The sequence below is a fragment of the Emydura macquarii genome, unplaced genomic scaffold (assembly GCF_026122565.2).
Source record: "Emydura macquarii macquarii isolate MOO-44397 ecotype Brisbane River unplaced genomic scaffold, CSIRO-AGI_Emac_v2 contig_2457, whole genome shotgun sequence".
Classification (NCBI taxonomy): Eukaryota; Metazoa; Chordata; order Testudines; family Chelidae; genus Emydura; species Emydura macquarii.
In genome coordinates this window covers 787,384-802,514 of record NW_027132594.1, presented here as the reverse complement: position 1 = coordinate 802,514, position 15,131 = coordinate 787,384, and the positions used below count along the sequence as shown (strand labels likewise).

At 43.7% G+C, this 15,131-nt stretch overlaps 1 protein-coding gene across 1 annotated transcript in view; it reads left to right on the top strand.

The window, feature by feature from the left end:
* BIRC6 (baculoviral IAP repeat containing 6) overlaps nucleotides 1-15,131 on the top strand; it is a 354,060-nt gene that overhangs the window by 148,500 nt on the left and 190,429 nt on the right. Inside the window, exons 44-45 of the mRNA XM_067562654.1 lie at nucleotides 2,158-2,291; nucleotides 9,413-9,540. Coding sequence (XP_067418755.1) covers nucleotides 2,158-2,291; nucleotides 9,413-9,540 — 262 coding nt within the window. The remainder of the gene's footprint in view (nucleotides 1-2,157; nucleotides 2,292-9,412; nucleotides 9,541-15,131) is intronic.

Here is a 15,131-nt window from a genome sequence, read left to right as displayed (position 1 = left end):
TGACTTTAGCAAAGCTTTTGATACTGTCTCACACAGTATTCTTATCAGCAAGTTAAAGAAGTATGGGTTGGATGAATGGACTATAAAATGGATAGAGAACTGGCTAGAGCATAGGGCTCAACGAGTAGTGATCAATGGCTCCATGTCTAGCTGGCAACCGGTCACAAGCGGAGTGCCCCAGGGGTCAGTCCTGGGGCCGGTTTTGTTCAACATCTTTATTAATGATCTGGAGGATGGGGTAGATTGCACCCTCAGCAAGTTTGCGGACGACACTAAGCTGGGGGGAGTGGTAGATACCCTGGAGGGTAGGGATAGGATACAGAGTGACCTAAACAAACTGGAGGATTGGGCCAAAAGAAATCTAATGAGGTTCAACAAGGACAAGTGCAGAGTCCTCCACTTAGGAAGGAAGAATCCCATGCACAGCTATAGACTGGGGACCGACGAGCTGGGCAGCAGCTCTGCAGAAAAGGACCTGGGGGTAACGGTGGATAAAAAGCTGGATATGAGTCAGCAGTGTGCCCTGGTTGTCAAGAAGGCTAATGGCATATTGGGCTGCATTAGAAGGGGCATTGCCAGCAGGTCACGGGAAGTGATTATTCCCCTCTATTCGGCATTGGTGAGGCCGCATTTAGAATATTGTGTCCAATTTTGGGGCCCCCACTACAAAAAGGATGTGGACAAGTTGGAGAGAGTGCAGCGGAGGGCAACCAAAATGATTAGGGGGCTGGAGCACAGGACTTATGAGGAGAGGCTGAGGGAACTGGGCTTGTTTAGTCTGCAAAAGAGAAGAGTGAGGGGGGATTTGATAGCGGCCTTTAACTACCTGAAAGGGGGTTCCAGGGAGGATGGGGCTAGGCTGTTCTCGGTGGTGGCAGATGACAGAACAAGGAGCAACGGTCTCAAGTTGCAGGGCGGGAGGTCTAAGTTGGACATTAGGAAAAAGTTTTTTACTAGGAGGGTGGTGAAGCACTGGAATGGGTTACCTAGGGAGGTGGTGGAATCTCCATCCTTAGAGGTTTTTAAGGTGAGGCTTGACAAAGCCCTGGCTGGGATGATATAGCTGAGGTTAGTCCTGCTTTGAGCAGGGGGTTGGACTAGATGACCTCCTGAGGTCCCTTCCAACTCTAATATTCTATGATTCTAACAGATCACTGATATAGAGCAGTCACTTGGTAAACTGGGTGCAAGTTAACAATAGGATTTTAATACAGCTAAATGTAAACATATGCATCTAGGAACAAAGAATGTAGGCCATAATTACAGGATAGGGGACTCTAGCCTGGGAAGCAGTAACTCTGAAAAAGATTTGGGAGTTGTGGTGGGTAATTAGCAGAACATAAGCTCCCAATGTGATAATGTGGTCAAAAGAGCTAATGCAATCCTTGGATGCATAAACGGGGGGATCTTGAGTAGAAGTAGAGAAGTTATTTTACCTCTATAGTTGGCACTGGTGCAGTTGCTGCTGGAATACTGTGTCCCGTTCTGGTGTATCCAATTCAAAAAGAAGGTTGATAAATTAGAGAGGGTTCAGAGAAGAGCTATGAGAATGATAAAAAGAATATAAAATATTTCTTATAGTGAGAGACTTGAAGAGCTCAGTTTATTTAGTTTAATAAAGAGAAGGGTAAGGGGTGACATGATTAGTCTATAAGTACTTATCTGGGTAACAAATATTTGATAATGGGCTCTTTAGTCTAGCAAAGAAAGGTGTAATACATCCAGCTGGACAAATTCAGACTGTGAATAAGGGGTAAATTTTTAATGGTGAGAGTAATTAACCACTGGAACTATTTACCAAGGGTTGTGGTGGATTCTCCATCACTGACTATATTAAAATCAAGATTGGAAGTCTTTCTAAAAGATCTGCTCTGGGAATTATTTTGGGGAAATTCTCTGGCTGAGTTGTACGGGAGGTCAGACTAGATGATCACAACCCTTTCTGGTCTTGGAATCTATGAATCTGTGTACTTTATTTTTAACAGTTTGGGGTCTGCTAGATTTGGTGGTGGGAAAACTCTGTACTCTGGTAAATAATTTAAGGTAGTTTGCTCCGTTTTGAATAATGCTGTATAATGAATTGTGTACCAAATATAAATTTTCTTAATTTTGTTAGCATTTGCAGTTCAAATTCTGTTTTTCTGTTTTTGTTTTTAGCTGGTTCAAGCAGTGCCATCGGAGCTCAGGAAAGTACTGCCCAACTCTTGGTGTCAGATCCCAACCTCATTCATGTTTTAGTGAAATTTCTTTCAGGCACTAATCCTCATGGAACAAATCAACAAAGTCCACAGGTAATGCTGCTAACTGCAAAAACGGAAAGTAACTCCGCATCATAGGTATTTATATTACCTAATATAGTAAAACCTCATGTCCCCGGCTTGCACCATCATCACTTAGATGATTGTGATAATTTTTCCATGTAATTATTGTTCTTTGAGTATATATGTCCCTATGGGTGCTTCACCATAGGCTGTATGTGCACTTGTGTATTCTCGATCAGAGACTGCAAAGTTGTGTCCACCAGCCCTTGTCTGAGCAGAGCAGCACCACATGCTCTAAATGAGGGCATATAGGGAGGCATACATATATACTGGGGTGGTCAAACTGTGGCTCGTGAGCCACATGTGGCACTTTTGCAGTTAGTGTGGGTCACAGAGTCCCATATGCACCCACCATTCTCTGCCTATAAGACTGGGGTGGGGAGCTTGGAGATCCTATCCTGTGGCAGGGTGGTGGGGCTAGAAGTTTCTGCCCTGTGGGGAGAGAGGTCTTGGGAGTCAGTAAGTTTGGTCACCCCGGTATATACCTCTAGGTTATGCCAGGGGTAAATCTTTTGGCCACCCCAAACAACATGAAATGTTGCCTGTTCTGCTCCAAGGGAGGTTACAGCCACAGCTCTCAGGGGGGATGCCCTGATAACACCAAAGCCCCGTACCCTTTTTTATGCTTACCCACCTGTATCATTAATCCTCAAAACACTTTCTAGGCTGTGCTCAGACAGAGCAATAGCTATCCTCATTGCACCTGTTTGGCCAATACAGGTGTGGTACCCCAAACCTCATCCATGTCTCAGAGTTAATGTCCCCTAGACTTCCTATCATGAATGACCTATTGACACAGAACTCAGGATCAATCATTCATCCTAACCCGTCCTGCCTGCATCTGAGAGCATGGCTCCTAAATGGCTTGCAGGCATGGAGTTGATGTTTTCAGATAGATTTGTTAGTTTTCTTATCGAGTAGAAAGTCCAGTACTCACAAGACTTAACTCCAAAAATGGAAATTGTTCTAATACTGGTGCTCTCTCCAATCTTCTCAATCCTTGGAAGTTCTGCTTTCCAAGACCCTGGACTACTACCTATTAGAGTTAGAAACACAGGGTGTCTATGTTAGAGTACATCTGGTTGCCATCACAGCCTTCCACTCACCCATCCAAGGCTTCTCAGTCTTTGCCTACCCTACAGCAACCAGATTTCTTAGAACTTGTTCCCTCCTGTTTGACACCCATCCCCCAGTGGAACCTCTACCTTGTTTTAAATGCCCTATGGAAAACCTTCGAAAACCAGTAACAACCTGCTCCCTCTTCTACTTCTCTATCAGCATTTTGTTCCTAATTGCCATCACTTTAGGAAGAAGAATGGGGGAGCTGGGAACGCTCATGGCTGATGCAGTATACAGCACCTTGTACAAAGACTAGATTATACTACATCCCCGTCCTCACTTCCTTTCAAAGGTCTCTTTGGAGCATAACAATAGCCAGGCGATTCACCTACCAGTTTTTTACCCAAAACTTCGTTCCTCCGGGGAAAAATCAAAGCCTTCATTCACTGGATATCCAAAAGGCCCCTGGTTGCTATCTGGATAAGACTAAATCATTTCAGGTCTCTCCCAGGCTATTCGTATCACCTGTAAATGGGATGGCGAGCCAGCCAATTTTCACACACAAGTGAAGTGGGTTTTGGGTTGCATCTTGGCCTGCTGTGGAAATACGAGGGTGCAGCCTTCTTGCTGAGTAACAGCACTTTCCACTAGAGCTGAGTCCACATCTATAGCTTCACAGAAAGACGTTCCCGTAGCAGAAATCTTCTGGATTGTTACTTGGTCTTTCTCCATACCTTGACCAAACATTACGCTGCTTTACCCGCTTCCAGAGATGATGCTGCCTTGAGTGATGCAGTCTTTCCAGTTGTCCTGGACTTACCTCATCAGCAGACAGCTACTTGCTGAGTTATTGTATGGGAGTCTCCTGTGGTAGAGGGAGTACTATAGGGACATGTACTTGAATAAGAGGGAGAGGGTACTTACATTACAGTAACTTAAGTTTTCCAAAATGTTTTGTCCCTGTGGGTGCTCCACTTCACCTCTCTTTCCCCTCTCCTGTGGAGTTCTGCTTCATGATCAAGAAGGAACTGAATGGTGATGAGCTTGCACTTCCCTATATTCCCTCATTTAGAGCATGAGGCGCTGGCCTACAGACATTATTTTGCAGTCTTCAGTGAAGAACACATGTGCATGCACACATCCTACGGTTGAGCACCCTTAGGGACAAACATATCTAAGAACTCATAAGAACATGAGAACAGCCATATTGGGTCAGACCAGTGGTCCATCTAGCCTGGTATCCTTGCTTCTGACAGTGGCTGGTTCCAGATGCTTCAGAGGGAGTGAACAGAAGAGGGCAGTTTATCGAGTGATCCATCCCTAATCCCATCTTCTAGCAGTCAGAGGTTTAGGGACACCCGAGCATGGGGTTACATCCATGAACATCCTGGCTAATAACCATTGATAGACCTATCCTCCATGAATTTATCCAATTCTTTTTTTGAAACCTGTTGTATTTTTGGCCTTTGTAACCCCCCTGGCAATGAGTTCCACTGGCTGATTGTGCATTGTATGAAGAGGTACTTCCTGTTGATTGTTTTAAACCCGCTGCCTCTTAATTTCATTGGGTGGTCCCTGGTTTGTGTGTTTATGTGAAGGGGTACATAAAACTTCCTTGTTCACTTTCTCCATGGTGTTCATATTATAGACCTCTACCATATCCCCATTTGCTCATCCCTTTTCTAAGATGAACAGTGCTAGTCTTCTTAATCTCTCCTCATATGGAAGCTGTTCCATACCCCTAATCATTTTTGTTGCCTTTCTCTGTATTTTTTAAAATTCTAGTATCTCTTTTTTTGTGCTGGGGTAACCAGAACCGTGCGCAGTATTCAAGGTATGGGAGTACCATGGATTCATATAGTGGCATTATGAAATGTTCTGTTTTCTTATATATCCCAACATTGTTAGCATTTTTTTGACTGCCACTGCATATTGAGCAGATGTTTCTAGAGAACTATTCATGATTACTCCAAGATCTTCCTTGAGTTTTAACAACTAATTTTAGACCCCATCATTTTGTATGTATATTTGGGATTATGTTTTCCAATGTGCATTACTTTGCCCTTATCAACATTGAATTTCATCTGCCATTTGGTTGCCAAATGTGACCCAATTTTGTGAGATCCCTTTATAACTTTTCACAGTCAGCTCTGAACTTGACTATCTTGAATAACTTTGTATAGTCTGCGAACCTTGCCACCTCATTGTTTATCCCTTTTTCCAGATCATTTATGAATAAGTTGAACAGCACCAGCTCCCAGTACAGATGCTTGGGGGCATCTGTGAAAACTGACCTTTTATTCCTACCCTTTTTCTGTGTTTTAACCAGTTACTAATCCATGTGAGGACCTCCATCTTGTCCTATGACTGTCTGCTTTGCTTCAGAGCCTTTTGTGAAGGACCTTGTCAAAGGTTTTTCTGAATGTCCAAGAACACTATATCTACTGGGTCACTCTTGTCCACATGTTTGTTGACTCTCCTCAAATAATTCTAGTAGATGGGCGAAACATGATTTCCCTTTACAAAAACTGTGTTGATTCTTCCACAACATATCGTGTTCATGGATATGTCTGATAATTCTGTTCTTTACTATAGTGTCTACCAATTTGCCTGGTACTGAAGTTAGGCTTACCGGCCTAACTTTGGATTACCTCTGGAGCCTTTTTTAAAAATTGGTGTTACATTAGCTATCCTCCAGTCAACTGGTGCAGAGGCTGACTTAAGCAATAGGTTACATACTGCAGATAGTATTTCTACAATTTCATATTTGAGTTCCTTCAGAACTCTTGGGAGAATACTATCTCATCCTGGTAACTTATTGCTGTTAAATTTATCAATTTGTTCCAAAAGCCTTCTCTATTTCCACCTCACTCTGGGAGAGTTCCTCACATTTGTCACCTAAAAATAATGGGTCAGGTGTGGGAATCTCCCTCTCATCATCTGCAGTGAAAACTGATGCAAAGAATTCATTTAACTTCTCTGCCTTGTCTTTCTTGAGTGCTTCTTTAGCACCTCGATCTACTGATTGTTTGGCAGGCTTCGTACTTCTGATGTACCAAAAAAAATTTTCGGTGTTCGTTTTTCTGTGTGCACTAGTTGCTTTTTAAATTCTTTTTTGGCCTTCCTAATTATACTTCTAACTTGCCAGAGTTTATGCCTTTTTCCTCAAGTTACTGTAAGGTAAGTAATCTCTCTTTCGAGTGCTTGCTCATGTCGATTCCATTGTAGGTCTGTGCACGTCCATGTGCAGTTACTGGAATTTTTTTCCTCTTAGGAGTATCCATAGGGCCAGCTCCGGCACCCTCTGGTGCCATGCGTTCATGGCACAGTATATGAGGTGCTGCCCGCCCCATGATTCCTCAGTTCATTCTTTCTGCCCATGGAGGTTGCTGGAACTCCCATCGGACTTGCGATTGCAATCTTCTTTAGTATTGTTGTTGTTAGATAGGTTTCCTTTTACTCCTTTGTTTTGTAAATCTAGTTTTAATAGCTATACTTAGTGTCAATAGTAAGTAGTTAGTTAAGGACACACCCGCTAGCAGGGCATGCCCTGATCCCTGAGGTTCAAACCCTGCATGGCCTGCAACAAGCTTTTCCCACTTAGCGACCCTCAAGACACCTGCTTGACGTGTCTGGGGGAAGTGCATAGGAAGGACAAGTGCGGTGTTTGCAAGGATTTTAAACCAAGATCAAGGAAGGTCAGAGCCCTGCTAATGGAGGCTGCGTTAAGGCCAGCCTCGGAGCCCTCCTGGCCAATTCAATGCCGAGTACATCAACCTCCGTGCAGAGCGTGCCACCAGCACTGAGTGCCTTGTGGCACTGCTCCATATCATCCACGTCAAGGCAGAGGAAGAAGCATCCAGCGAGAGGGGCCACTCCCCAGCTCCCAAGAAGTCCAAGAAAGGGGCTTCAGTTGCAGTACCTTTGTTAGGCCAGCTGCCCATGCCAGGACCTAAGGGTCTGAGCTCGCCAATGAGAGAACCGTCCCCAACTCTGGCAAGCGTGAGAGGTTCCATCCAGCTGACAGTCCCCTCAATGCCGGAAGCGTTTCAGGTAGCAAGTGACCTCATAGCACTACCATTGCCTCTGACCCCCGGGTCCTTGGCACCGGAAAAGTGGAAGGCACCAGTCTCCAAGGGAAAGCCCCTGATGGGCCCTCCACAGCGCTCACACCGTTCGCCCGTGCTGCAGTGATCTTCAGTGTCTCCGGTACCATGGTCATCGGTGCGGAGGAAGTCCCCACACTCTCGACACTGTTCATTGAATTTCCTCCTTTGAACCTTTAGCGACTTGCTCTTTATCGTTCCTCTTATGGAAAGTGGCTTTCCTAGTAGCTATCACCTTGGCACGCAGAGTCTCTGCGTTTCGGGCACTCACCTCAGAACCGCTGTGTACCGTTTTCTATAAGGTCCAGCTACAACCACACCTGGCCTTTCTGCTAAAAGTTGTCTCCCAATTCCACAACAACCAGGACATTTTCCTGCCAGTGTTCTACCCTAAGCTGCATAGATCTAGTGAAGAGTGTAAATGGCACATCCTCAATGTTAAGTGAGCATTAGCCTTTTATATTGACAGAACTAGACCCTTTCGTAAGACTTCCCAGCTCTTTCTTGCATTGGCGGAGAGAATGAAGGGTTTGCCTGTTTCATCTCAAAGAATCAATTCCTGGATATCTTCTTGTATTAAGCTATGCTCTGAGCAGGCAAATTTGTTGCCACCAGAGACTGTCATGGCCCACTCCACCAGAGATCAAGCCTCGTCAGTGGCCTTCCTAGCACAAGTACCAATGCAAGATATTTGTAAAGTTGCTACCTGGTCCTCAGTACATATCTTTACATCCCATTACACCATAGTGAACCAGGCTCGGGATTATGCCAGCTTCAGGAGGGCAGTTCTGCAGACGGCACATCCGTGAACTCCAAGCCCACCTCCAACGATACTGCTGGTGAGTCACCTAGAATGGAATTGACATGAGCAAGCACTGAAGAAGAAAAGACAGTTGCTTACCTGTAGTAACTGTTGTTCTTCGAGATGTATTGCTCATGTCCATTCCATGACCCATCCCACCGTCGAAGTTGACAGCAAGAAGGAACTGGAGGTGCGGAGCTGGCAGCAACTCATATACTGCAGCCTGAGCATGTGGCGCCAGAGGGTTCCAGAACTGGCCCTACGGATACTACTAAGGAGAAAAAAATTCCGGTAACTGTGCACGTGGGTGCGCACACACCTAGAGTGGAATGGACATGAGCAACAAATCTTGAAGAACATCAGTTACTACAAGTAAGCAACCGTCTTTTTCTTCATGTTGCTAGTTTTTTTTTTAATAGCACAACTAATGAATATATTTTTTCTTTTCCCAACTATTCTGAACCTTTATGGTAAAATCAAGCACTACACAGCATACTAATGATATTGTGGATAATATATTTCATGTGACAGTTTTCCTAGTAGCAATTTTGTTTTAAAATACAGAAAAATAAAGTAAACACAGTAAAAGTTGCCAGTAAACCCTAATAACTATAATCAGATTGGTCAGGGGGAGAAGTATTAATGATCCATTTTAAGGCTACATATTTTTAAATATGCATTGTCAGGAAATATGAAATTAAGATTCTCATGTTGTTAACCAGCCTATATTGCATATTTATTTGCTGGTTGCTACTTCTAATGCATATATATTTAAATGCATAGTAATGTGAAAATCAGTTTAGATTAATGGGTTTTGTATTGGATAAGTGCACTAATCATTAAAGATCAGAAACTTTCTGAAAGATAATTGTTTAGAGGGGAATAATCTATTTGTTTTCAGCTAAGAATTTATTTTTTGTGGTGTTACTATCTATCGGTGGTGGTAGAATGTGAATAAAGAAAAGTTAAAATGTATCCACGCAATGGAAATTCCACAGAAATTATTCAGGAAAGCAAGTATATTTTACATAATGCTTTTACATTCTTAGAAAACATTTTACAGTAAATGTATTTTATACTAAAACTTCCTTGTAGTATAAATGGTTTTTGAAATCTCTTTTCAGGTTGGGCCAACAGCTACACAAGCTATGCAAGAATTTCTTACTCGATTACAAGTGCACCTTTCTTCAACTTGTCCTCAGATGTTCAGTGAATTTTTATTAAAGTTAATACATATACTTTCAACAGAGAGGTAATGCTTTGTCTTTAACGGAGTTTTGTCTTTAGTACCTAAGTTAATATTTTTACTTCCACAAATAGCTTTAGGCTCTGTAACAAATAAGTGTTTGTGTAATTCGGATGTGATACTTTCATCTTCACCCAGTTGCAACACACGTGTGAATTGTGGCTGAAAAGATTTTGCACATCTACACATACTATACTGCCTAACCATATTTAAATGAGTTAATTCTGGGGAATTCTTAGCAATCCCCACGTGGTACCTCCGTTAGGGATTAGAATGCCTGAAGTACATGCCCAAAAATCTACACTAGCAGCACGGGGAACAGTGCACTATGGGCTCTCCACAAGACCTTGCACAAAGGATTGCAGATAGGAAGACTTTACTGACTGTTAGATGGTTGGATGACACAGCCACCTCTGGAGTTAGTTAGGGGACTTGTTCTTTGTTGGAGCAACATCTAAAGTGATGCTGGTTAAGGAGGCCCACCAACAAATCCTCTAAATACTTTCATTAGCCAGAGGAAGCTCTGCTGAGGGACTCTAGTCTAAGGAGATAAAAGAATCCGGAGTGCAGCATGCGGAGTGGATTAAGAGGATTGCTGGTAGATTGTGAAAATATTTCACATGGCTTGGTAAAGGAGGCTAGGATGGGGTTTATGAAGCACGGTTTCGTATAATATCATCTCCATCAACTGCTGCTATTTGTCCTTCAAAAATGTTATTAAACATGCATGTTTTAATGTATTCAGCATTACCAATAGAAATGAATAATGTACTTAATTCTCATGTCTCTAAAAAGTTTTTAAATAGTCCATCGTCTTCTTCAGACGGGAAGGAAAGTGTGAAAAGCGGAGCTCTAAGTTCTGGGAGTGTGCACTTCGCCCTTTTAGGTGTGGGGGAATCCCTGGCCAGAACATACACTATTCCAACCTCTCTTGGGGATTGACAGGATGCCCCAAATGTGTGTCTTCTTCAAGCAGGGAGTGGCAACTTCAGTGGGGCACAAGAGGCTCAGGCATTCTACCTACTGACTGCTGTCTGAACCCTTCAAGAGCTTGTCTCACCTGCTCTCTGGCTTATTCAGTTCTTCATCAATTTCTCTGCCATTGCAAGGTCCAGGAGCTCTTTGATCTGGATGTCTCTTAAATGGTCCTGGTTTTGGTAAGTCTCACTTTAGCAGGCATTCCTCCTTTGTGTAGACCACTATCAGCCTCTCTGTCCCACAAGCAATACTGTTCAGCCTGCTTTTCTTTCAGCACCTGCAGACATTTTTTATTCTCCATCCTCTGTATGGTGTTCCTTCATCCTCCTGTAGTTACACCCACAATATAAAGAACAGATTTAGTATCTCTTGGGTCTGATACCAGAGAGCTTAGTTTTCACCCCATTTCCAAACAGGAAACAGGCTCTCATCTCTCCAGAGACCCACTACCCTAGCAATTGACCTACTTGTTAAGCTTAGCCATGTTCCCTCAGCACCCCATCCATTTCTTGGCAGCCACCCCTGCATCTTCAGAGTCCAAGGGTGCCTAGGCCGGAAGCTTCTTTGCTGGCCCCTGGTAAGCCCTGTTCGTATCGGGTACTTTTCTGGCTCCTTTCCTACACAAGGCCCATAACAATGGTTCATTTTCTAGCGCTGCGTATACACTATGATACAGGGGTGTGATTCTCCTGCTTGTGTACACATATTCACACTAGCTGTCATTGAGTTAGCTCAACTATAAATAGAGTGGGTGAGGTAACACTGGTTAGTGGCAGCAGAGGCATGGCTTAGCTGTGCCGAATAAATTTCTACCAGTTTTAGATGGATTTATACTCAGAATGGCTCAGCTGTGCCTTCTCTGCTGCTACCAGTGCCTCCACAGTTCCGCTATTTGTACACAAGCAGGAAAATCACACCCCTATCTTATGGTGTAGATGTAGCCCTAGTTAAGCTCAGCTGCAAGCCTTTATAAAAAAAATCTTTTGGAGCCCATGATCCCTCATGCTTTTTTTCAAGATTTGGGTGCACAGATGACTCTGTTTAAGCATAAAATTTGAAATCAGTACACTTGGGCTAGCTACAGAAGTTCAAACCTCAGCCCAGTCTCACTCAGTGTGGAAGTTAAACAGAGTGTCTTGCAGTTCCACTGTGTGTGGATCTCTCAGATTATATGAAAAACTAAGAACCTGGCTTTACATTAAGCGCACATCTACGCAGCCCCTGAGGTGTGATTTGCAGCTTGTGTAGACGTACCCACACTATCTTTAATCTAGGAAGCTCACTAACGACAGAGACGTAAAGCTGCGGTGGCCCAGGCTGAACAAGGAAGTGTGTATCCATGGGGTCAGGAAGGTTTGTGCAGATTGCCCTGAAGCTCACTCATCTTAACTTCTGTTTTTAGCAAGCTAGTAAGATTAAAGTGAGTGCAGGTTATATCTGCATAAGCTGCAAATCACATGCCTGGCTGCAGTGCAGACATACTCGATGTTCCTTTTCCACTAGCTTTGTGGCCTTAGCCTCTCTTCACTAACCAGTAAGTGTAGGAACTAGAGCATCTGTTTTTCTCAGTCTCTGAATGAGGTTAATCTCTCCTAACTCCTGAGTGATTTTTTTCCCTCCGTTTTCCCTGCTGTTAGCTAGGAAACTCAGGCTTTTTATATGTTCAATAGAAACTTTGCTTTTGTCTCAAGCCTCGCATGGGGGATTCTTCACCAGTGGCAGGTTTCCCTCTAATTTTATTTGTACTGCACTCTCCCTCTCACAGCAAAGAGATTTCTGCAGTGCTCTCAATGGCCTGCCTGTCATAGTACTCCCCTCTTTGCTTCTATGTCAGGGGTTTCCCTTGTTTCAGCACCATGGAGACATCTCAGGGCCCCTTAACTCTCTTGCTGCCTTTCAATGCCTCTTGCTCTAGTCTCTGAACAAAGAGCCAGTCTTGCACATCCTGGCTCCTTTCTACCCTCTGCTGCTCAGTTTAGTTCAGTTTTAGAAGTGCTCTGATCCCTCTACACTCACTGGGACTTGCTACAGCTTGTCTGTGGGAAAGTTATATTGAAAAAAGATCATAAATGAGCCCCTTCGTATTCAAAATCACTGGATTCTGTAAATTCTTAATTGCCAGCCACCTTCAGGGTAGGTTTCCTACAATCAGAATCGGGGGTACATAGATTTGGGAGAGCACCTAAATTTCTGTACCGGTAATGGGGAACTCTTGTTGACCCTACACCTTCCTTTTAATATTTTCCAGGGCAAATCTAGAGAATTAAAGACCTATGTGCTTTTATTTGTGATGCAGCTTCTCTACTAGTTATGGGAAGTGTCTGTATAAGACTTTGCATTTTCACTGTGACGTGGAGACTCGGAGAGAATTCTTCTAACATTAAATAGGCCTCACAATGAGACTTTGAGGTAGGGAAATATTGTCTCCATTTTGCAAATGAGCAGGCGGTGCGCTGAGGAACTGAAATGTGATGTGACTGCAAAATTTGTTTCTTCAAGTGTACGTCCCTAGATTTCTGCTATGGGAACGTTCTGCAGTTTGAGATGGAGCAAATTGCGATATCCACTGCTTTCAGCTACTTCCTGCCTTCCTTATTTAAATCCCTTGTTTATTTTATTTATTTAGTTTTTATCTTGCCTCATTATTTTTGCTAGTTGTAACACAGTTTGTGTTGGGGGATTGTTCCAGGCCCCAGTACCGCTTTAGGTTCCTACTGCCCTTCCCTGGTACCACTTCAAGAGTTGGTGACTGTACTCTTTCCAATCACTGCCTCCGGCACTGATGCCTGAAGTCCCCCCCTTTCAACTCAGGGGATGACACATCCTCAGATTCTGAGGTTTCTGCACAGAGCTCTATCACAGCATCATACTAGCACATTCCTCTAGGGACATACCCTGATGAGAGACTTTCCAGAGCACAGCAGATGCCCTAGATTCACTGAATGCAAATACTTTTGGGGAGGACCCTTCCCCTGTCCACTTCCAGAGTGGATCTACTGGAACTCCTGGATGCATAACCTCAACCAATGTTATAGGGTACCAGCCCACAAGAAACACTACCAAGAACATCTGCCAGTATCACAACAGCCACTGGCTCCGCAACATTGCTCACCGGTATTGTATATTCTCTGGGAACCAAAGGTGACCCAAGAGGAGTGAGACCAACCAAACAAAGAAGGGTTGCTTCATTTGGACAAATTCTTGTCTGATGAGGTGATAATGCCATCCTCCTATGCAGACGACTTCAGGGCCTTCCAGGACTTAATGAAGAGTTTAATGAAATCCCTCCAGATTGCTTTGGAGGAAGGTCCAGGAGTCTCAGCATTCCCTGGTGGACATTTTACATATCTCCTCCCAGCATAAGATTGCTCTATCCATCAATGAGGCACTGTTATCACCTGTATAAACACTGGTAAAAACACATGCCTCTATTCCATCCGCTTGCAAACATCAGATAAAAAATATTACATTCTGGACAAGGGAATGGAGTACTTTTTCTCCCATCCCACCCCCAACTCTCTCGTGCGGTCAACAAAGGGACATGGTCAACAAAGGGAACTGTCAAGAACACTCCAGACCTTCTCTTTCCGAGATGGCATCTAAACACCTTGATTTCCTGGGTAGGAAAAGCTATTTGTTGGCTGCTTTTTAATTTTGCATCACAAATTACCAGGCCTTGATGGCAAAATATGATTTTAACAACTACTCAGAGTTCATTCATTTTATTGAACATCTGCCATGAGACCATGGGAAACAATTTCAAGCCTGAATTTTGGAGGGTTAGCTGATCACTACAGCTTTACTGAAGTCTGCTCTTGCTGACATTGATTTGGCTTCATGGTCCTTAGCTACCATAGTAGTTACATGACATGCATCCTGGTTCCAATCTTCTGGACTCCTGAGGGGGATGTAGAACACTGTGGAAGACATTCCCTTTGAATGACCCAAACTCTTTAGTTTTAACACAGATCCCTCCCTCCACTCTCTTAAAGACACATGGGCAACATTTTAGTAACTTGGAATATATATGCCTGAAACAAACAGAAGTTTCTGTAAGTCTCAAACAGTACAATGCTCCTGATGATTTCAGATCCACCCACAACGGATCTACAGAGCCCTCTAGAAGGAGATCCAGACCCTAGAAAAGGGGACCATGATCATCCACAACTGCCCAGCCTGCACCTTTCTCTAAGCAACCATTTTGATAACTTGGTCAAGGTCCTCAAACAACCTCTTTTCCCAAATCTTCTGCTGCACAATTCTGCCATCCACCCTCCTTTTGGAGACCATCTATCCCACTTACTACCTGTCTGGGAGCTCATCACCTCAGACAAGTAGAGGTGGTTGCTATGGGATACTCCATTCATTTCCATTTCCCCCCCACATACCCACTTCTGTTCTCCATCGCTCTTCAAAGGACCCTTCTCGCATGTGAGGCTGCATCTCAGATGTGTTCAGGCATGGCTAAGGACTATGTATGCCTCGAACAGACTCTTTTTCCAAACAAATCACTGTACCTATGCAAATGGAAAGAGTAAAGGTCTCAGGTATTGGAAAGAGCCAGTAAAGGTCTGCATGGGAGCTCAATTCTCTCGTCTGCCACCTTTGGAAATCTTCAC